Consider the following 24,066-nt stretch of genomic DNA (forward strand, 5'->3'; position numbering starts at 1 on the left):
CTGACGACACTGGAGGACAGGAGGGTTAGAGGAGACATGATAACGACATACAAAATACTGGGAGGAATAGATAAGGTGGACAGAGACAGGATGTTCCAGAGATAGGACACAGAAACAAGGAGTCACACTTGGAAGATGAAGACTTAGATGAGTCAAAGAGATGTTAGGAAGTGTTTCTTTAGTCATAGAGTTGTCAGGAAGTGGAATAGTCTGGCAAGTGATGTAGTGGAGGCAGGAATCATACATAGTTTTAAGACGAGGTATGATAAAGCTCATGGAGCAGGGAGAGAGAGGACCTAATAGCAATCAGTGAAGAGGTGGGGCCAGGAGCTATGTCTCGAGCCCTGCAACCACAAATAGGCGAGTACTAAACAAAACCACCAGTACCACCCATCATGCTGTGACGCCAGGGGAGGGGGAGGAGGAGATGACGCCAGGGGAGGGGGAGGAGGAGATGACGCCAGGGGAGGGGGAGGAGGAGATGACGCCAGGGGAGGGGAAGGAGGAGATGACGCCAGGGGAGGGGGAGGAGGAGATGACGCCAGGGGAGGGGGAGGAGGAGATGACGCCAGGGGAGGGGGAGGGGGAGATGACGCCAGGGGAGGGGGAGGAGGAGATGACGCCAGGGGAGGGGTAGGAGGAGATGACGCCAGGGGAGGGGGAGGAGATGACGCCAGGGGAGGGGGAGGAGGAGATGACGCCAGGGGAGGGGAAGGAGGAGATGACGCCAGGGGAGGGGAAGGAGGAGATGACGCCAGGGGAGGGGGAGGAGGAGATGGCGCCAGGGGAGGGGAAGGAGGAGATGACGCCAGGGGAGGGGAAGGAGGAGATGACGCCAGGGGAGGGGGAGGAGGAGATGACGCCAGGGGAGGGGAAGGAGGAGATGACCCCAGGGGAGGGGAAGGAGGAGATGACGCCAGGGGAGGGGAAGGAGGAGATGACGCCAGGGGAGGGGGAGGAGGAGATGACGCCAGGGGAGGGGGAGGAGGAGATGACGCCAGGGGAGGGGGAGGAGGAGATGACGCCAGGGGAGGGGGAGGAGGAGATGACGCCAGGGGTGGGGGAGGAGGAGATGACGCCAGGGGAGGGGGAGGAGGAGATGGCGCCAGGGGAGGGGAAGGAGGAGATGACGCCAGGGGAGGGGAAGGAGGAGATGACGCCAGGGGAGGGGGAGGAGGAGATGACGCCAGGGGAGGGGAAGGAGGAGATGACGCCAGGGGTGGGGTTGGAGGAGATGACGCCAGGGGAGGGGGAGGAGGAGATGGCGCCAGGGGAGGGGGAGGAGGAGATGACGCCAGGGGAGGGGAAGGAGATGACGCCCGGGGAGGGGGAGGAGGAGATGACGCCAGGGGAGGGGGAGGAGGAGATGGCGCCAGGGGCGGGGGCGGAGGAGATGGCGCCCGGGGAGGGGGAGGAGGAGATGGCGCCAGGGGAGGGGGAGGAGGAGATGGCGCCAGGGGAGGGGGAAGAGGAGATGGCGCCAGGGGAGGGGGAGGAGGAGATGGCGCCAGGGGAGGGGGAGGAGGAGATGACGCCAGGGGAGGGGGAGGAGGAGATGACGCCAGGGGAGGGGGAGGAGGAGATAACGCCAGGGGAGGGGGAGGAGGAGATGACGCTAGGGGAGGGGGAGGAGGAGATGACGCCAGGGGAGGGGGAGGAGGAGATGACGCCAAGGGAGGGGGAGGAGGAGATGACGCCAGGGGAGGGGGAGGAGGAGATGACGCCCGGGGAGGGGAAGGAGGAGATGACGCCAGGGGAGGGGAAGGAGGAGATGACGCCAGGGGAGGGGGAGGAGGAGATGCCGCCTGGGGTGGGGAAGGAGGAGATGACGCCAGGGGAGGGGGAGGAGGAGATGACGCCAGGGGAGGGGGAGGAGGAGATGGCGCCAGGGGAGGGGGAGGAGGAGATGGCGCCAGGGGAGGGGGAGGAGGAGATGGCGCCAGGGGAGGGGGAGGAGGAGAGGCCGCCAGGGGAGGGGGAAGAGGAGATGGCGCCAGGGGAGGGGGAGGAGGAGATGGCGCCAGGGGAGGGGGAGGAGGAGATGGCGCCAGGGGAGGGGGACGAGGAGATGGCGCCAGGGGAGGGGGAGGAGGAGATGGCGCCAGGGGAGGGGGAAGAGGAGAGGGCGCCAGGGGAGGGGGAGGAGGAGATGGCGCCAGGGGAGGGGGAGGAGGAGATGACGCCAGGGGAGGGGGAGGAGGAGATGACGCCAGGGGAGGGGGAGGAGGAGATGACGCCAGGGGAGGGGGAGGAGGAGATAACGCCAGGGGAGGGGGAGGAGGAGATAACGCCAGGGGAGGGGGAGGAGGAGATGAAGCCAGGGGAGGGGGAGGAGGAGATGACGCCAGAGGAGGGGGAGGGGGAGATGACGCCAGGGGAGGGGGAGGGGGAGATGACGCCAGGGGAGGGGGAGGGGGAGGGAGAGGCGACAAAGAAGAATTATAAAAAGGCGTGAAAAAAAAGTGGCAAGATTAAGGTGTTGTGTATCAGGTGAGGATCAGAACACACGGTGTTCTACCAGAGAACACACGGTGTTCTACCAGAGAACACACGGTGTCCTACCAGAGAACACACGGTGTCCTACCAGAGAACACACGGTGTTCTACCAGAGAACACACGGTGTCCTACCAGAGAACACACGGTGTCCTACCAGAGAACACACGGTGTCCTACCAGAGAACACACGGTGTCCTACCAGAGAACACACGGTGTCCTACCAGAGAACACACGGTGTTCTACCAGAGAACACACGGTGTTCTACCAGAGAACACACGGTGTTCTACCAGAGAACACACGGTGTTCTACCAGAGAACACACGGTGTTCTACCAGAGAACACACGGTGTTCTACCAGAGAACACACGGTGTTCTACCAGAGAACACACGGTGTCCTACCAGAGAACACACGGTGTTCTACCAGAGAACACACGGTGTTCTACCAGAGAACACACGGTGTCCTACCAGAGAACACACGGTGTCCTACCAGAGAACACACGGTGTTCTACCAGAGAATACACGGTGCTCTACCAGAGAATACACGGTGCTCTACCAGAGAACACACGGTGTTCTACCAGAGAACACACGGTGTCCTACCAGAGAACACACGGTGTCCTACCAGAGAACACATGGTGTTCTACCAGAGAATACACGGTGCTCTACCAGAGAATACACGGTTTACCAGAGAACACACGGTGTTCTACCAGAGAACACACGGTGTCCTACCAGAGAACACACGGTGTCCTACCAGAGAACACACGGTGTCCTACCAGAGAACACACGGTGTCCTACCAGAGAACACACGGTGTTCTACCAGAGAAACACTACCGAGTGTTCTACCAGAGAACACACGGTGTTCTACCAGAGAACACACGGTGTTCTACCAGAGAACACACGGTGTTCTACCAGAGAACACACGGTGTTCTACCAGAGAACACACGGTGTTCTACCAGAGAACACACGGTGTTCTACCAGAGAACACACGGTGTTCTACCAGAGAACACACGGTGTTCTACCAGAGAACACACGGTGTTCTACCAGAGAACACACGGTGTTCTACCAGAGAACACACGGTGTCCTACCAGAGAACACACGGTGTCCTACCAGAGAACACACGGTGTTCTACCAGAGAACACACGGTGTTCTACCAGAGAACACACGGTGTTCTACCAGAGAACACACGGTGTTCTACCCGAGAACACACTGTGTCCTAGACAATACACGGTGTTCTACCAGAGAACACACGGTGTTCTACCAGAGAATACACGGTGTCCTATCAGAGAACACACGGTGTCCTATCAGATAACACAGGTGTCCTATCAGAGAATACACGGTGTTCTACCAGAGAATACACGGTGTTCTACTAGATAACACACGGTGTCCTATCAGAGAACACACGGTGTTCTACCAGAGAATACACGGTGTTCTATCAGAGAACGCACGGTGTCCTATCAGAGAACACACGGTGTCCTATCAGAGAACACACGGTGTCCTATCAGATAACACACGGTGTCCTATCAGATAACACACGGTGTCCTATCAGATAACACACGGTGTCCTATCAGAGAACACACGGTGTCCTATCAGATAACACACGGTGTCCTATCAGATAACACACGGTGTCCTATCAGAGAACACACGGTGTCCTATCAGATAACACACGGTGTCCTATCAGATAACACACGGTGTCCTATCAGATAACACACGGTGTCCTATAATAATATTCTCACAGTAGACACTGCTTCTTATATTTACTTCTACAAGTATATGATACAACTTATACAGACCATAGCTGACATCACTGACATACTATATAGAAAGCCCCTGGTTATGCAGAGCATTTCGGGCAACTTAGGTTAATTCTGTCCCCCAGGATGCGACCCACACCAGTCGGCTACTGCTAGGTGATCAGGGACAACCTTTGTTTTAAGGAAACACGCCCAGTGTTTTTCACCCTTACCCGGGATCGAACCATGGACCTCATTGTGAGCTGAGTGCGCTACCAACCGAGCTACGAGTAACTCCTGCATCTACCTTATTTAAAAAATAACAATCTGCTTGCCACTGTAAGTCTTAATAGCATACATATATTGCGTAGTAACACCTTAAAACATTTGTCAAAAAACATTCACAAAGTCTGCATGAGAGTGTCATCCACTGAGGACACGGTAAACCTCCAAGAAGATATAAACCAAGTTTTCCAGTGGGCAACGGAGAACAATATGATGTTTAATGAAGACAAATTCCAACTACTCCGTTATGAGAAACTAGAGGAAATAATAGCTAGAAATGTGTATACTACAAACTCGAATCACACAAAAGAGCGGAAAAGTAATGTGAAGGACCTGGGAGTGGTAATGTCTGAGGATCTCACCTTCAAGGATCATAACAATGCCACGATCACATCTGCGAGGAAATTGATACGATGCATAATGAGAACATTCAAGACAAGAGATACCAAGCCACTGATGATCCTTTTTAAATCACTTGTTCTCTCTAGGCTGGAATACTGTTGTACATTTCCCCATTCAAGGCAGATAAAATTACCGATCTAGAGAATGTACAGAGAACCTTTACTGCACATGTAAGTTACATCAAACACCTTTACTACTGGGAAGGCCTGGAAGCACTTGACTTGTACTCACTGGAACGCAGGCGAGAGAGATACATCATAATTTACACCTGAAAATTCCTAGAGGAACTGGTCCCTAATCTGCACACAGAAATCATTCCCTACGAAAGCTAAAAACTTGGCAGGCGGTGCAACATACCCCGAATGAAAAGTAAGGGCGCCATTAGTACACTAAGAGAAAACACAATAAGTGTCCAGGGCCCAAGACTGTTCAACAACCTCCCACCAGCCATAAGGTAAATTACCAATAGACCCCTGGTTGTCTTCAAGAAGGAACTGGACAGATATCTAAAGTCAGTACCGGATCAGCCGGACTGTGGTTCGTACGTTGGACTACGTGCGGCCAGCAGTAACAGCCTCGTTGATCAGGCACTGATCCACCGGGAGGCCTGGTCGTGGACCAGGCCGCGGGGACGTTGATCCCTGGAATATCCTCCAGGTAGACTCCAGGTAGGTAAATCATTCATTATCACGTTGACGTCTGTCTTCCAGTGCATCTACATCCATATTTTGGAATGAACTGAAACGCATATTACTATTATTATTACTATTATTATCATTATTATCATCATTATTATTATTATTATTATTATTATTATTATTATTATTATGACTTGAGTTATGCAGGAATTACGAGAAGTAGGAGCGACCTGCTCCAAATCATTGTTACCGGGTTGCTTAAGTGGTGGTTTGCCATCTTGCTACTTTATAGTCTTTCACTGATTACAATGACGTATAACGCCAGTGTTATAGGTTAACTGAGGCTGGATGAGTGCGTGTGTGTGTGTACTCACCTAATTGTGGTTGCAGGGGTCGAGACTCAGCTCCTGGCCCCGCCTCTTCACTGATCGCTACTGGATCCTCTCTCTCTCTGCTTCCTGAGCTTTGTCATACCTCTTCTTAAAACTATGTATGGTTCCTGCCTCCACTACTTCATTTGCTAGGCTATTCCACTTGCTGACAACTCTATGACTGAAGAAATACTTCCTAACGTACCTGTGACTCGTCTGAGTCTTCAGCTTCCAGTTGTGACCCCTTGTCCCTGTGTCCCCTCTCTGGAACATCCCATCTCTGTCCACCTTGTCTATTCCCTGCAGTATCTTGTATGTCGTTATCATGTCTCCCCTGACCCTTCTGTCCTCCAGTGTCGTCAGTCCGATTTCCCTTAACCTTTTCTCGTACGACATTCCCTTGAGCTCTGGGACTAGCCTTGTTGCAAACCTTTGTACTTTCTCTAACTTCTTGACGTGCTTGACCAGGTGTGGGTTCCAGACTGGTGCTGCATACTCCAGTATGGGCCTAACATACACAGTGTACAGTTTCTTGAACGATTCCTTATTAAGGTATCGGAACGCTATTCTCAGGTTTGCCAGGCGCCCGTATGCTGCAGCGGTTATTTGGTTGATGTGTGCCTCCGGTGATGTGCTCGATGTTATGGTCACCCCAAGGTCTTTCTCCCTGAGTGAGGTCTGAAGTCTTTGTCCACCTAGCCTATACTCTGTCTGCGGTCTTCTTTGCCCCTCCCCAATCTTCATGACTTTGCATTTGGCTGGATTGAATTCGAGAAGCCAGTTGCTGGACTACATGTCCAGCCTGTCCAGGTCTCTTTGCAGTCCTGCCTCATCCTCGTCCGATTTAATTCTTCTCATCAACTTCACGTCATCTGCGAACAGGGACACTTCAGAGTCTATTCCTTCCATCATGTCGTTCACATATATCAAAAATAACACTGGTCCTAGAACTGACCCCTGTGGGACCCCGCTCGTAACAGGCGCCCACTGTGATACCTCTTCACGTATCATGACTCGTTGCTGCCTCCCTGTCAGGTATTCCCTTATCCATTGTAGTGCCCTCCCTTTTACGTGCGCCTGATCCTCCAGCTTCTGCACTAATCTCTTGTGGGGAACTGTGTCAAAGGCCTTCCTGCAGTCTAGGAAAACGCAATGTACCCACCCCTCTCTCTCGTGTCTTACTTCTGTTACCTTGTCATAAAACTGCAGGAGGTTTCCATGATCCCATGCTGGTTTTCATTTATAATCTTGTTCCTTTCCAGGTGTTCGACCACTCTCCTCCTGATAATCTTCTCCATGACTTTGCACACAATACATATCAGAGACACAGGTCTGTAGTTTAGTGCCTCGTTTCTGTTTCCTTTCTTAAATATGGGGACTACATTAGCTGTCTTCCATTTCTCAGGTAGTTGCCCAGTTTCAAGGGATGTGTTGAAGATTGTGGTTAGAGGCACGCACAGCATCTCTGCTCCTTCTCTAAGGACCCATGGGGAGATGTTGTCCGGTCCCATCGCCTTTGAGGTGTCAAGGTCACTTAAGAGCTTCTTCACCTCCTCCTCAGTTGTTCGTATGTCATCCAACACTTGTTGGTATATTCCCTCTTGATGTTCCCTTCTGTGCTGTCTTCCCACAGCCCTTCCTGTCTCTACTGTAAAATCTTCCTTAAATCTCCTGTTCAGCTCCTCACATACCTCCTGATCATTTCTTGTGAGTTCTCCACCTTCTGTCCTTAATCTGATCACCTGGTCTTTGACTGTTGTCTTCCTCCTGATGTGGCTATACAACAGTTTCGGGTCAGTCTTGATTCTCGATGCTATGTCATTTTCATACTGTCGCTGGGCCTCCCTCCTTACCTGTGCGTACTCATTCCTGGCTCTGCGACTGATCTCCCTATTTTCGTGTGTTCTCTGCCTTCTGTACTTTTTCCATTCTCTATTGCACTTTGTTTTTGCCTCCTTACACCGTCGGGTAAACCAGGGGCTCGTTCTGGCCTTCCCGTTGTTACTGTTGCCCTTGGGAATAAACCTTTCCACTGCCTCCTTGCATTGTGTGTGTGTGTGTGTGTGTGTGTGTGTGTGTGTGTGTGTGTGTGTGTGTGTGTGTGTGTGTGTGTGTATATATATATATATATATATATATATATATATATATATAGATATACACACACACACACACCTTCCAGCACGGCACGCGTGGCAGCAACTAACAATGATGGCTGACTAATCTGTGAAGAGGAAGCATAATTTTTTTAACCTTGTTTACTCTACAAAGATCTGAATCAAAAAGTATGTTTTTACTGGGTTCAATTTAAAAACAGAGATGTTGTCCTAACTCAGATAATTTCAATGATGGTTGCTTGCTTAATTAGGGTTCAAGTCTATCGACTATACGAGGGTCATTAAAGTCGAATGTCACCAGTAAAGAATACTTAATAGCTAAGATAGGGTTTAAGTAAACTCCCAGCATATATACACTGAGATATATGCATCTCTTGTAGTATATATATCTTGTGTGTTTGAATGATTAGCCTTTTATCTAAAGTATACTACTCTTCCCCCAAGATGCTACCCACAACATTCAGTTAATTCCAAAGTACCTATTTATTGTTAGGTGAACTTGGGAGCCTGGAGGTTACCTGGAGGTTATTCCGGGGATCAACGCCCCCGCGGCCCGGTCCACGAGCCAACAGGTGTTATGAAAAATCCACAACGTCTCTACCCACCCTAGGATCGAACCCAGGTCTTTTTGATGTAAGCCGAAGACTAAGTTCTCTGCCATGGAGTAATCCAGTTGTTGCATACAGCCTCCACTGTCAGACATGGCAGCTGGGAGGACGAGTATGGTAGCTGCAATTACTTCAATCAAGATTGCAACATCATCCATCTTACAAACCAAGTACACTTCATTGATAATTGTCAATGAAGGCGTGACTAAAGACCCAGAATTGATGTCTACGTCAACAACGTTGATGTCAAGTTTTATGGCTACACGTGAAATTAATTTTAAATTAGTGAAGTAAGATAAGGCAAGTATGTGGAGGTAATGTTGTGCAGGTGTATGAGCAGGTGTACGAGGGTGGAGCTCTGAAGAGTCCAGCGTGGGAGGCAACCATACCGTCCGCTTCCCTCTCTACTGGCCTAGGCTTCACCACACTCAACAACCCTAATATATAATATAATGTAAATATTTTATTTCATAATATGTGAACAAGTTGAGGCAAGTAACACTGATTCATTCACTCACTCCTTTGATATACCTTTGATAAGTTTCGAGAGTCTCACTACTCTCGGAGCCCGGCTATGGGCTAGGCTCGTCTGGTGCTTGCCTGATCAGCCAGGCTGATGACACTTGGTGAAGATACTTGTCCAGTTTCCTCTTGAAGATTTCTACACTTGTTCCAGCCGTTTTTCTGATACCTTTTGGTAACATGTTGAATAGTCTGGGGCCACGAATGTTGATACAGTGTTCCCTTATTGTGTCCACAGCACCCCTGCTCCTCACTAGGTTACTCACTCACTATCTCTCTCTCTCTCTCTCACTCACACACACTTCTAATCGTTTCTCGCTTAATGTTCAGTGTTGACTCCCCTCAGGACAGGAGAGAGAGAGAGAGAGCTGGAACTGACACAAAGATCATTAACGGCCCGCATACAGCCAATAAATCATTTAAATTACTAGGCAGACCTCAAAGTCCTCAAAATACGCTCAGTGGAGAGGAGGAAAGGGAGAGATACACGATAATGTATACTTGGATAGTACTGGAGAACCTGGTCCCAAATCTGCACACCGTTATAACATACTGGAAGTGTAAAATAAAACCAGTGAAAAGCAGGGGCATCGTGGGCACAATAATAGAACACTATCAACATCTGTGGCCCCAGATTATTCAATATCTTACCAGAAGATAACAGACACCTGCTGGGACAAGTGTAGAAGTCTTGAGGAAACTGGTCAAATATCTTCACCAGGTGCTAGATCAACCAGGCTATAATGAGTATGTGGAACAGTGGGCCGCCAGCAGCAACAGCCTGGATGACCAGGCAAGCACCAGAAAAAGCATAACTCAGAGTAGGCCTGCTAGAGTAGAAAAACTCTCGAAACCCATCAAAAGTATATGGGCAGCCGGTGTAAGCAAACATACCTGTGTGTCTGGACGCAGGAGCTGTCGTGAGTTTCGAACAATAATACCGTGACTGGAACAATACATAAATAACCCGCGCACAGGAGAAACTTGTGACGACGTTTCGATCCGACTTGGACCATTAACTAGGTTGACAGGGAGGAGAGTGGCAAGTGTTGAGGGACAGAGAGAGAGGAAAAGGGTTACTAACATTCCCCACTGTTTCTCACCCCCTTGGGTAAAGGATATTTCCCCAGGGGGTGGCCTCCCACTAAGGGGATCTTCCTCAAGATTACGATCCCTCTTGGAATTACTGTTCTCCCTCTCATCCCAGCCCCGTTGAACCTTCCTCACCCCAGGCCCACTGAACCCTCCTCACCCCAGCTGTTAGGGCCGCCGCTCGCAATCTAATGTATGCATCACAGCCCGGTTGATCAGGAAGAGACTTGAGGAACTTGGAGAGTTCCTTCTTGAAGATATCCAGGAAGTTAGTTAGTAATCCCCCTTATGCAGAGTGAGTGGATGTTGAAGAGTTTTGGTCCTTTTACATTTATTCTCTCTCAGTGTGCTCGTCGCTCCCCTGCTTTTCACATGAGTTAGCTTATATCGTGTAGATGAATGGTTCAGAGAACCGATATGTTGATAAATTACACGCATGTGCAACAAAGATACCAAGAGTTGCACATGTGTCTAATTTATGAACATGTCGGTTCTGTGAACCATTCATCTACAATCCTGTCAGACACTGCAACTTCTTGGGATCTTAATTGTTGGAAATTCTTCGCTTTCCTAACCCTTGGGCACGACCTACTTCCCCACTGAACAAATGTGACACTACCTACGACTGCTGCACCTCTCCTGCCTACGGTATATAAACCACTTCTCCGCTCATATGCTGTATTCTATTCAAGATTGATGGACTGACCACATCGACTCAAGGTTGAGGGACTGATTACCTCATTCTCCTCCTGCTCTTCACGATTCTCCTTTGTATGGACGATGAAGCCACTGTGTGGCGAAACGTTTCCTCAATAAAGATACCCAGGAGTTGCACATGTGTTTAATTTATTAGCTTATATCGTCTGCCAAACCTTGGGTTTTCATATGGACTGATTTCAGTGTGCAGGTTTGGGACTACTTCCTCCAGAATCTTCAATATATAGATTATCTTGTACCTTTCTCGCCTAAGTTCTAGGGAATACAGTTCGAGGGATTTCAGGCGTTCACGGCAATTTAGGTGCTGAACTGAGGGTATACGGGCTGTGACGATTCTCTGTACATTCTCCAATTCTGTAATTTCTCCTGCCTTGAAGGGGGCCGCTAGTATACAGCAACATCCCAGTCGAGAGAAGACGAGTGATTTGAGGAGTACCACTGGCTTGGAATCTCGTTTTAAAAATTCTAGTTATCCAACCCATCATTTCCCTTGTGGTTGCAACAACAATATTGTTGTGTTTGAATTTGAAAATGGTATACAATACCGACATGTTGATAAGACACATGTACAACAGTTAGGTAGATTGAGACACATACAACATATGGGAATCTTTATAAAGGAAACGTTTCGCCACACAGTGGCTTCATCAGTCCAATACAAAGCAGAAAAGTGTAAGGAGAGGAGGAGTTTGAAGTAATCAGTCCCTCAACCTGGAGTCGATGTGTTCAGTCCATCAATCTTGTAGAATGTACACCATAGGGCCGTAGATGTGGCTTATATACTGTAGTCAGGTGAGGCGAAACAGGAGGAGGCAGGGTCATAGTGTTTTGTATTGGACTGATGAAGCCACTGTGTGGTGAAATGTTTCCTCAATAGAGATTCCCATATGCTGCATAAGTGTCTCAATCTTCAACTTGTCGGTTTTCAAAACCATTCATCACAACTGTCAGACACTGCATTATCATGGGATCTTGATACAAAAAATTCTTCAAAACTTGTCCAACCTTTGGACGATCTACTTCGCCTAGTGGATGGTACCACTATGACCCCGCCGCCTCCTGCTTCGCCTCACCTGACTACAGTATATAAGCCACATCTACGGCCCTATGCTGTAAATTCTACAAGATTGATGGACTGGACACATCGACTCCAGGCTGAGGGACTGATTACCTCAAACTCCTCCTCTCCTTACACCTTTCTGCTTTGTGTTGGACTGATGAAGCCACTGTGTGGCGAAAAGTTTCCTAAATAAAGATTCCCATACGTTGCATAAGTGTCTCAATCTTCAACTTGTCGGTTTTCAAAACCATTCATCACAACAGTTAGGTACCTTTATTCCGAAACGTTTCTCCTACACAAAAGACTTTTTCAGTAGAGTACAGCAGAGTTAGCAGAAGCTGTAGAGATGTGAAGACAATGTAATCCGTCCATCACCCTTGATTATTATTATAATTAAAAAGAAGCGCTAAGCCACAAGGGCTATACAGCTCTTCACCCTTGAAGACTTAGTTTTGAGGTGGTCAGTCCCCCAACCAGACTGAGGGACTGAGAGCAGCTGGATGGTACTCTCATACAAATTCTTGCAGTGTCTGACAGGATGACACATTGCTACCCCTGTCGACGACGGATATGAGAAAGAGAAAGAGAAATGTGGCGAGTACCGTGCCTTGGCAAACAGAGTTTTTCACTGAAGCAACTCCTGATTGCACTCTGTTCACTATTATTCTTTGTTCTATTTGTCAGAAGATACATATTCATCTGCCCGCCTTTTCCGTTATTTCCGCATTTTGTGTCTAATGAAACCAAGGTTAATCTTGTCGAAGGTCTTCTCAAAATCTGTGTACACTTCATCTTCACTGTGCTTGCCAAGACCATGGCGTTATGCTCCAGCAATTGCGAGGCTGGAGTGACTTGTTCTGATTCCATGTTGACCTGGATTGTGCAGCTGCTACCTACCTGGAGTCCACATGAAGTGTGTTCGGAGGGTCAATGCCCTCGGGGCCCGATCTCAGACCAGGAATCCCGTTGGATGGCCTGATCAACTAGGCTGTTGGTGCTAGCCGCAAAAAAATCAAACTTAACCATCACAGCCCAACTTGAGGAAACTGTCCAGTTTTCTCTTGAAGATAGCCAAGGGTCTGTTGGTAATAACGCGTATATATGAAAAGAGGACGTTACAAACTCTTGATCCTTTCACAGTTACTCCCTTCACACTTACTGAGTTTCCCCTTTAGGGTACTCATTGCACCCCTGCTTTCCGTTGGGTATTTTGCACCGACTGTCAAGCCTCTTACTTTCATGGGGAAATGATTTGCATACGTTGAGGAGCATACGTGGAGGTTTCGGGGGTCAACGCCCCCGCGGCCCGGTCAGTGACCAGGCCTCGGTGTGTGTGTGTGTGTGTGTGTGTGTGTGTGTGTGTGTGTGTGTGATTTGGGACCAATCCTAGAATTTTCCATACGTATATTAAAAGGTCTGCCTCTCGCCTACGTTCCAAGGAGTGCAGTTCAAGGGACTTGAAACGTTCCCAACAATTTCGGTGCTTGACTGAATCTATGCGAGAGTGAAGATTCTCTGCACATTCTCCAGGTTTGCAAATTCGCCTTCTTTGAACGGAGCTGTTCGAGTACAGCAGGGATTTAAAAGAGTATCACTCGTTTGGCATCCTTTGTTTTGAAGGTTCTAGTTATCTAGTCTATCATTTTGCTTGCGGTTGTGATAGTGACACTGTTGTGATCCTTGAAGATAAGATCCTGTGATATGATCACTCTAAGATCTCTCACATTTGTCTTAAGCTCTAGTGAGTGATCATTGTTTTATTCTGTTACTGTATTCATTTCCCTAATCTTTCCATAGTTTAGTAACTGAAACTTAGTCTTCAATGAATATCATATTGTTGTCAGTAGCCCACTGGAAGACTTGTCTTTATATCAGCTTGGAAGCTTGCCGTGTCCTCAGTGGATGCCATTCTCATACAGATTCTCGTAGTCTGCGAAGGATGATATGGTGCTATCTATGATTTATACCTTTGTCTGTGTCGGATGAGAATGAGGAAGAATACATGGGGCAGGCACTGTGCCTTGGGAAACAGTTTTTGGCAATCTTACTTCTTAAACACTTTCAAATATTTTGATAGTCTGGGACGTAGGACTGTTACGTTATAGTTTTTATGCCATTGTTTTACTGCCATCTTTGTGGAGTGGGGCTATGTCGGTAGTTTTTAATGACTGTGGGATGATTCTGGTGTCCAGGCTCTGTCTCCACAGAATGTTTATGGCATACCTGGAGTATACCTGGAGAGGGTTTCGGGGGTCAACGCCCCTCCGGCCCGGTCTGAGACCAAGCCTCGTGATATGAAATAGTTTCTTGAAATTCTTGATAAAGATGGAGTTGAAAGTCTAGATCTGAGATTTTTTTTCTTTACACAAATAAATTTTACAGGCCAAGAGCTTTTATCCTACCTCAGCTCATTTCAAAGCCCAACACTATCTAAGGTATACTACCACCTCGGGGATGCCACCCACACCAGTCGACTAACACGCAGGTACCTACGTACTGCTAGGTGAACAGGGGCAGCAGGTTAAGGAAACATGTCCAACGTTTCCACCCTTGCCGGGAATCGAACCACGGACATTCAGTATGTGAGCTGAGTGAGTATGCATGGTTATTCAGAGATGTCGGCAGCGTGTTCCATCTCGTTCATAAAAACTCATTTGGGTAGTTAATCAATAGGCGGATTAATAACTCGGTGAACACTGAGTCATACAGTGAGTGAACTATTCCACTCATGTCTTTGTTGTCGTCACTGTATGTTCAGTTTCCTTTAATTAAAGGCCTGAAAGAGATGCTTTTTTTTGGCCCTGCATTTTGCATACGAGATAAAAGTATTTTGAGTTTCTTTCCCTTTTCACTTAGACTTTTTGTTCCCTCTGTCTCTCCTGGACCCTGTAGGATGCTTTTAGTCTAAGCTCAACATTCTTCATTTCTCTAAGCAATGTTTCTCTTCGTTGTTCAGAAAACCTGCAACCTTTCAGAATTTCAACGATCCATCGTCCTCGCGCTTCTCCCTCTCCAACTAGCACCTCCACCTCCTTGGTAATGGTACGTGCCTGGATCATACCTCCAGGGCCACTAAGCTCATCCACGTGTCTGGATCATACCTCCAGGGCCACTAAGCTCATCCACGTGTCTGGATCATACCTCCAGGGCCACTAAGCTCATCCACGTGTCTGGATCATACCTCCAGGGCCACTAAGCTCATCCACGTGTCTGGATCATACCTCCAGGGCCACTAAGCTCATTCACGTGTCTGGATCATACCTCCAGGGCCACTAAGCTCATCCACGTGTCTGGATCATACCTCCAGGGCCACTAAGCTCATCCACGTGTCTGGATCATACCTCCAGGGCCACTAAGCTCATCCACGTGTCTGGATCATACCTCCAGGGCCACTAAGCTCATCCACGTGTCTGGATCATACCTCCAGGGCCACTAAGCTCATCCACGTGTCTGGATCATACCTCCAGGGCCACTAAGCTCATCCACGTGTCTGGATCATACCTCCAGGGCCACTAAGCTCATCCACGTGTCTGAATCATACCTCCAGGGCCACTAAGCTCATCCACGTGTCTGGATCATACCTCCAGGGCCACTAAGCTCATCAACTCAAAGTAGTGGATTAGCTTCGTGTTAATTATATTGTCTTCCCAGCATACTTCAACAAGCTCGCTATTTATCAGCTCACAGTTGATATTCTTCTTGTTAAAATTAAATTTGCTAAACATACCCTCATGGTTGAGTAACGGTTAGGAGTGAGTGCCTGTGTCTGAACCTCTGCTAGGTTGTGGTTCGAGATTAGTCTTCAACACAGTGTCCCCTACTATGTCTTCATTATTAATGTTGAAAATGGTATAAAAGTTTAAGATTAAGATATGTACAACAGTTGGATATCTTTACTGATGAAACGTTTCGCCCTGGAACAATATCGTTCCAAACCATGGAGCTGAATTCTTCTTCAGGCTGAGGGACTGACCACCTCAAGTACCTTTTCTCCAAGGTTGATGGATTGATTACTTTATTTCACTACTTCACCTTCTACCTTTGTATTTGACTGAAGAAGCCTGCTGTGTAGGCGAAACGTTTCATCAATAAAGATACCCAACTGTTGCACATGCGTCTTAATCTGCATTATCAGTGATTACGAGGCCCGAAGTATTTTCTAATCTGGTCAGCTGCGCTATCTGGTAGGTTAAGGAAAATTTACTGGAATCTTAGTAGCTCAGTTGAGAAAGACTGTTCATCCAGACTGACTCCTAGGATCATTCCTGCTCTTACAGTCTGCTACTACACCCTACTAATTTTAGGTGTCTTAAAGTCACCAAGCAACAGGATATTTGGGACCAGGTTTGAGAGACTTTCAAGACTTGTAGCAGTTTGTTAGTGTTAGACTTGTAGCAGTTTGTTAGTGTTAGACTTGTAGCAGTTTGTTAGTGTTAGACTTGTAGCAGTTTGTTAGTGTTAGACTTGTAGCAGTTTGTTAGTGTTAGACTTGTAGCAGTTTGTTAGTGTTAGACTTGCGGCAGTTTGTTAGTGTTAGACTTGCAGCAGTTTGTTAGTGTTAGACTTGCAGCAGTTTGTTAGTGTTAGACTTGCAGCAGTTTGTTAGTGTTAGACTTGCAGCAGTTTGTTAGTGTTAGACTTGCAGCAGTTTGTTAGTGTTAGACTTGCAGCAGTTTGTTAGTGTTAGACTTGCGGCAGTTTGTTAGTGTTAGACTTGCGGCAGTTTGTTAGTGTTAGACTTGCGGCAGTTTGTTAGTGTTAGACTTGCAGCAGTTTGTTAGTGTTAGACTTGCAGCAGTTTGTTAGTGTTAGACTTGCAGCAGTTTGTTAGTGTTAGACTTGCAGCAGTTTGTTAGTGTTAGACTTGCAGCAGTTTGTTAGTGTTAGACTTGCAGCAGTTTGTTAGTGTTAGACTTGCAGCAGTTTGTTAGTGTTAGACTTGCAGCAGTTTGTTAGTGTTAGACTTGCAGCAGTTTGTTAGTGTTAGACTTGCAGCAGTTTGTTAGTGTTAGACTTGTAGCAGTTTGTTAGTGTTAGACTTGCAGCAGTTTGTTAGTGTTAGACTTGCAGCAGTTTGTTAGTGTTAGACTTGCAGCAGTTTGTTAGTGTTAGACTTGCAGCAGTTTGTTAGTGTTAGACTTGTAGCAGTTTGTTAGTGTTAGACTTGCAGCAGTTTGTTAGTGTTAGACTTGCAGCAGTTTGTTAGTGTTAGACTTGTAGCAGTTTGTTAGTGTTAGACTTGCAGCAGTTTGTTAGTGTTAGACTTGCAGCAGTTTGTTAGTGTTAGACTTGCAGCAGTTTGTTAGTGTTAGACTTGCAGCAGTTTGTTAGTGTTAGACTTGCAGCAGTTTGTTAGTGTTAGACTTGCAGCAGTTTGTTAGTGTTAGACTTGCAGCAGTTTGTTAGTGTTAGACTTGCAGCAGTTTGTTAGTGTTAGACTTGCAGCAGTTTGTTAGTGTTAGACTTGTAGCAGTTTGTTAGTGTTAGACTTGTAGCAGTTTGTTAGTGTTAGACTTGTAGCAGTTTGTTAGTGTTAGACTTGCAGCAGTTTGTAAAGTGTTGCTAAGCCACAACCGCTGGTTTATATACAAACACAACAATTACATTCTTTTTACCCGCCAGGACTTCATCTACATCATATATGGTGTTAAGAAACTCAGTGTAAATGAGTAACATTTACTCTCGTCTAACATTAATATTTAAACTCACATTTTAATAAATTCACTACAATTTCGTAACCTTTTTCCCCTAAATACCAATTCTAATAACCTTCTGTGTACTCGCCTAATTGTATTGCCTGGGGTCGAGTTTCGACTCCTGGCCCCCGCCTCTTAACCTCACCCGACTGGTTCCAGATATTAGGTTAGGTTACATAAACTTAACCCAACCTCACTGCCGCGACACGTCTGGCAGCGAGGTCTCCAGGCAGCACCAGGAAACGTTGCAATCTGCGCGAGTATCACTGGTGGGTAGTACCAGGACCCACCACCGCCCACACACCACTCATACCTTCCATCTTACTATTTACCAAGGCTCCTTTCTTGGGTGGACAAAACACTCGTGTGTGTGTGTGTTTACGCGTACCAGCCAAAGAACTCTGAACCTCACCCATCCCCGTACCCACCTACCGTCATCCCTACCACTACCTCTTCCCCTACTATCCCAACACTTCCCCACCACCCCAGCAGTCTCCCAGCACAGGCTGACACCTGCCATTATTTGTTGAATACAACCCACAACAGACTTTCCATCCCAGTAACTCACACAGAACAGTACAGCACCTGTGGTCAACTCGACACACTATAAGTCTTCCCACTGTGTAACTATCACACACAATACCATACCTTTGATGACTTTCCAGAGTTTCCCTACTCTCGCAGTCCGGTCCTGGGCCAGGTGTGTCTGGTGGTAGCCTGGACAACCAGACTGTTAGTAATAATGGCAGAATTATCGATAAAATGTTAAGTAAATAGACACAAATGCAACTAATGTGACATTTCTACTGTGGCAAGGTTTCGGAGTTTTGTCAAGCTTGACAAAGCTCCTGGAGAGCGAAACGTTGCCACAATAAAAAGTCACATTAGTTGTATCTGTGTCCATTTACCTAACAACCAGGCTGTTGCTGCTGGTGACCCGCAGCTTCAAGCATAGGTTCGACAAATATACGAGAGATAATAGATGGGTAACACACTTTATTATCATCTTATATAAAATAAAATGTTTGCGTTTTATCAAGTAAGTCAAAATAAAAGAGAGTAATGTATTTAAAAAAAAAATACTCAAATACATTTACGTAAGTTTGAAAATCCCAGAGAGAGAAGTGGAAATTCCGTTTTTAAGAATTGTAAATGTGTGTTGGTAAAACATTTTGACAAGATAATGTTAATCTCGCAAGCAAAGTTATTGTGCCCCGCCCACCATGGTGGGGGTCGGTGGCTGGTCGGGTCGGTGGCTGTGCTGGTCGGTGGCTGGTCGGGTCGGTGGCTGGTCGGGTCGGTGGCTGGTTGGGTCGGTGGCTGGTTGGGTCGGTGGCTATGCTGGTCGGTGGCTGGTCGGGTCATTATCGCTTTATACCGGTCTATTTTATGGTCAGGTCGCCTCGTGTCTCGAAATCGTTCTCATTCTTGCAATATTTCTTTCCCTCTCTCTCTCTCTCTCTCTCTCTCTCTCGCACACACACACACACACACACACACACACACACACACACACACACACACACACACACACACACACACACACACACACAGTTCTTGGAGATGGGAGTGGACCAAGAAGCGACTAGCGAAGAGGCGGGTCCAGGAGCTGTTACTCGACCCCTGCAACCACAAATAGATGAGTATAGAGAAAGAAACAGTTGGTGAGAGCGGCAGGAAGCCAGCACAACAAACTAAGGTATTATCAGGTCGTAATAAATAAATTCTGAGGCAGCATCATTCTTCACTTTATAACATTTACGTCATCCAAGACTAAACAAATATTTTAAACTAGAGCCAAAGTGTCATTTTTATTTTCTTTCTGTGTATATAATATTTTCATATGCAAATGAGAAAGAACATTCGCCTACGTCTGCATAGATTTACTTCGAAACAGGACTTAAAATATGGCTTCATCTTTTTATCAGAAATGATTATATTCATAAGGAAATGTTACATCGGTAGGAGTCACAGCGGCTGAAAAATGCGAAGTGGTGAGGTATGATTTAGTGGGAGAGAAGGGTACCTCAGATTCCTCGAATCAACACCCCTTCACCGGCAGTCCCTTGAAAGTAGAGTTCTACCTGAAAACTCTTAAAAATATTTACAAAATCGAATCACCTTGCGTACATGTAGATATAGGTTAATAAATCTGTTGAAGTGTTGGGTAATAGGACAACTGCAGGAAGGTATGAGAGAGGTTGTGTATGACGACAGGCATTTTATAAGACTTACCCATGTAGAGTTATGCTATAGCCTTGTGTTGGTGTGACACCTCACAAGACTTACCCATATACAGGTATGGTGCAACAATGTGTTGGTGACACCTCACAAGACTTACCCATATGCAGGTATGGTGCAACGTTGTGTTGGTGTGACACCTCACAAGACTTACCCATATACAGGTATGGTGCAACGTTGTGTTGGTGTGACACCTCACAAGACTTACCCATATACAGGTATGGTGCAACAATGTGTTGGTGACACCTCACAAGACTTACCAATATACAGGTATGGTGCAACAATGTGTTGGTGACACCTCACAAGACTTACCAATATAGGTATGTTGCAATACTGTGTTGGTGTGAGTGACACCTCAAGACTTACCCATATACAGGTATGTTGCAAGGTTGTGTTGGTGTGAGTGACACCTCACTCTCCTACCTCACACCAGCCTCGACTGTCTGCTCCAATGTTTGTGTTGTCTGTCTCTTCACACACCTTGAATAACTATAATTATCCTTTGCAACAGTTCCCATTCTTCACTCGCTAGTCGCAACAACACACACACACTGCAAATTAAAATTAGATGATGTCTCGGCCCGTCATGGACTCGCTACGCCATAATTCAAAATTACAATAGACCACATTTGTTCTTTCGACATGTAACAAGTCTTTACAGGTATTCAAATACGGAGGGAAAGTGGAGGCAGACATAGCGAGCCCCAGTAACTGTCACGGAGGCCAGAGAGATACTGAATCTCCTGCAAGATGTATGGCGCTCTCTCTCTCTCTCTCTCTCTCTGAGGCGATGACTGGTTCTGAAACCTTGCACCATCTTGTGTCACTCCGCCTATCTGCCAAAACTTACCAAGGTTATCAACACTTTTAAAGCACAAGGAGACGGCATGAGACAGGTTCATAGGAAGTGTGGGACAATGTTTTTCATGCGATGCAAAGGCACTTGTGTCAATGGGGGAAGAAACAGGAAGGTAAAAAAGTGTCAGCAGCAAGCAAACAAGTATTAGCAGAAAGCAAACAGGTGTCAGCATGGTATATGGATCTTCCGGCAGGTTTCAACACGTCATGGCACTGTTTCGTAGGGACATCACAGATGGGTCCAGGGCAATGGGTGTTTGGATGCTAGTGGTGGACACGTGATGATGGTGGTGGGCGCCTAGGCATGGGTGGTGATCCTCAGGTGTGGGCAGAGGACCAAAGTGCCACCATCTTGGAGGTCAAAATTCACCCACAAAGCGACACAACAGGTAGAGTGCCTTATATTTATATCATTGATTCCACACTGAACTTCATAACTGTTAAGGTACAGTAACTGTAGAGGCACCGTGGGTGTAAACGTACCATACTTGTAAAAGTATCGTAGTTGTGAAGGTGACGCACTTGTAAAAGTATCGTAGCTTCTTGAAGTCGTTATCTGAACACCAATTTTAGAGTTATAAATATTAAATACCTTATATATATATATATATATAGCAAAAACCCATTTAAAATTAAGTCCTTTCTGAAATTTTCTTTTATATGTTTAAAGATATATTTTTTCATTAATGTTAATGTAAAAAAATTAAATTTGCACCAAAAGAATCTTTGAAAACTTACCTAACCTTATTACAACAAGAGCAATTTATTTTAGCCTAACCCAACTAAATATATTTTAGATTTGTTTACAGTAATTTAACACTAAACAAACGCAGTAAAATATATTTTTTTCATTAGGTTCAGAATGATTTTGTCGAAATTATTGCATACACAAATTTTCACTTGTCCTATATGGCAAGATGAACGTTGTTATTTAAGCCAAGATCGCAAGTTCTGCCTATTTGGCACGACATATATATATATATATATATATATATATATATATATATATATATATATATATATATATATATATATATATATATATATATATATATATATATGTCGTGCCGAATAGGCAGAATTTGCGATCTTGGCTTAAATAGCAACGCTCATCTTGCCATATAGGACAAGTGAAAATTTGTGTACACAATAATTTCGCCAAAATCATTCTGAACCTAACGAAAAAAATATATTTCACTGTGTTTGTTTAGTATTAAATTACTGTAAACAAATCTAAAATATATTTAGTTGGGTTAGGCTAAAATAAATTGTTCTTGTTATAATAAGGTTAGGTAAGTTTTCTAAGATTCTTTTGGTGCAAAATTAAAATTTTTTACATTAACATTAATGAAAAAAATATATCTTTAAACGTATAAGAGAAAATTTTAGAAAGGACTTAATTTTAAATGAGTTCTTGCTAATTGACCAGTTTTACATATTCGGCACGACATATATATATATATATATATATATATATATATATATATATATATATATATATATATATATATATGTATATAATATATATATCGTGCCGAATAGGTGAAACTTGCTATTTTGGCTTAAACAGCAACGCTCTTCTTACTGAATAAGGCAAGTGAAAATTTGTGTATGCAATAACTTAGCAAAAATCATTCAGAACCTAACGAAAAATATTTATTTCACTGTGTTTGTTTATTAAATTATCGTAAACTTATCTAAAATATATTTAGTTGGGTTAGGCTAAATTAAATTGAGCTTGTCAGAATAAGGTTAGGCAAGTTTTCTAAGGTTTTTTTGGTACAAAATTATAAATTTTTATATTAACATAAATGAAAAAAATATCTTTCAACGTATAAGAGAATTTTTTTTAGAAAGGACTTAATTTTAAACGAGTTTTCGCTAAATGTCTAGTTTAACCTATTCGGATTATATATATATGTGTGTGTGTGTGTGTGTGTGTACTCACCTATTTGTACTCACCTATTTGTGGTTGCAGGGGTCGAGTCACAGCTCCTGGCCCCGCCTCTTCGCTGATTGCTACTAGGTCCTCTCTCTCCCTGCCCCATGAGCTCTATCATACCTCGCCTTAAAACTATGTATGGTTCCTGCCTCCACTACATCCCTTTCTAGGCTATTCCATGGCCTGACTACTCTATGACTGAAGAAATACTTCCTAACATCCCTTTGATTCATCTGAGTCTTCAACTTCCAATTGTGACCTCTTGTGTCTGTGTCCCATCTCTGGAACATCCCGTCTTTGTCCACCTTGTCTATTCCGCGCAGTATTTTCTATGTCGTTATCATGTCTCCCCTGACCCTCCTGTCCTCCAGTGTCGTCAGGCCGATTTCCCTCAACCTTTCTTCGTAGGACAATCCCCGTAGCTCTGGGACTAGTCTTGTGTGTGTGTGTGTGTGTGTGTGTGTGTGTGTGTGTGTGTGTGTGTGTGTGTGTGTGTGTGTGTGTGTGTGTGTGTGTGTGCGTGCGTGTGCGCGTCTGTCTGTCTGTCTTTTTGATAGTCCCCCATCAAGGAAGGCGAGACTGCCGAGCTAGAAAACGTACAAAGAATTTTCACTGCCTATATACACTGTCAAACAACTGAGCTACTGGGAGCGCTTGAGGTGCCTTCAACTGTATCCCTCAGAACGTATGCGAAAAAGGTACATCGTAATTTACACCAAGAAAATCCTGAAGAAGCTGGTCCCAAACCTGCACATTGAAATCATTCTGTATAAAAACAGGAGACTTGGCAGACGGTGCAAAATACCTTCAATATATAGACAAGGCGTGACGAATACACTAAGAGAGAACTCGGTAAGTCTCAAATGACGTCGACTTTTCAAGGCCCTCCCTTCGTGTGTAAGGAAAATTACCAACAAACTCCTCGCCGTCTTAAAGAGAGAGCTGCTTGATAGTTCCTTAAATCAGTTCCTGATCAACCGAGCTGTGGTTCTTACTTTGGACTGCGTACATCCAGCAGTAATAGCCTGGCTGATTAGGCTTTGATCTACCAGGACTGGTCTGGGATCAGGCCGCGGGGGCGTTAACCCTGGAAAGTATCCTTCAGGTATGTCTAATAGATTATCCATTCTCCTATGCGTCTCCTAGACGCCCTGGTGAGTGAGTCACTGACAGCTGCCTCACCCACTCCAACATGTTCCCCAGTGAGGTGACAATACCTGTCTTCCCCCCCACCCCTCTCTTGTCCCCCTTCAGTCTAGTCCACGTCCCCTCCTGGCTAACCCCTGCCCCTTTTATC

General features: G+C 45.8%; 1 protein-coding gene across 10 annotated transcripts in view; it reads right to left on the bottom strand.

Moving 5' to 3' along the window:
- Positions 1–24,066, bottom strand: part of rols (rolling pebbles) — a 191,396-nt gene that overhangs the window by 102,179 nt on the left and 65,151 nt on the right. For 4 of the 10 annotated variants that reach the window (XM_053781433.2, XM_053781432.2, XM_053781429.2 and 1 more), the window contains exon 1: positions 20,336–20,680. The exons of 2 other annotated variants lie outside the window; for them this stretch is intronic. In XM_053781433.2, the coding sequence (XP_053637408.2) occupies positions 20,336–20,339 (4 nt within the window). In that variant the 5' untranslated portion in view covers positions 20,340–20,680. Of the gene's footprint in view, positions 1–20,335; positions 20,683–24,066 lie in introns of those variants that run through there. 4 more of the 10 variants (XM_053781430.2, XM_053781427.2, XM_053781423.2 and 1 more) reach the window with 2 other exon arrangements.

The sequence above is a fragment of the Cherax quadricarinatus genome, chromosome 20, assembly GCF_038502225.1.
Source record: "Cherax quadricarinatus isolate ZL_2023a chromosome 20, ASM3850222v1, whole genome shotgun sequence".
NCBI lineage: Eukaryota > Metazoa > Arthropoda > Malacostraca > Decapoda > Parastacidae > Cherax > Cherax quadricarinatus.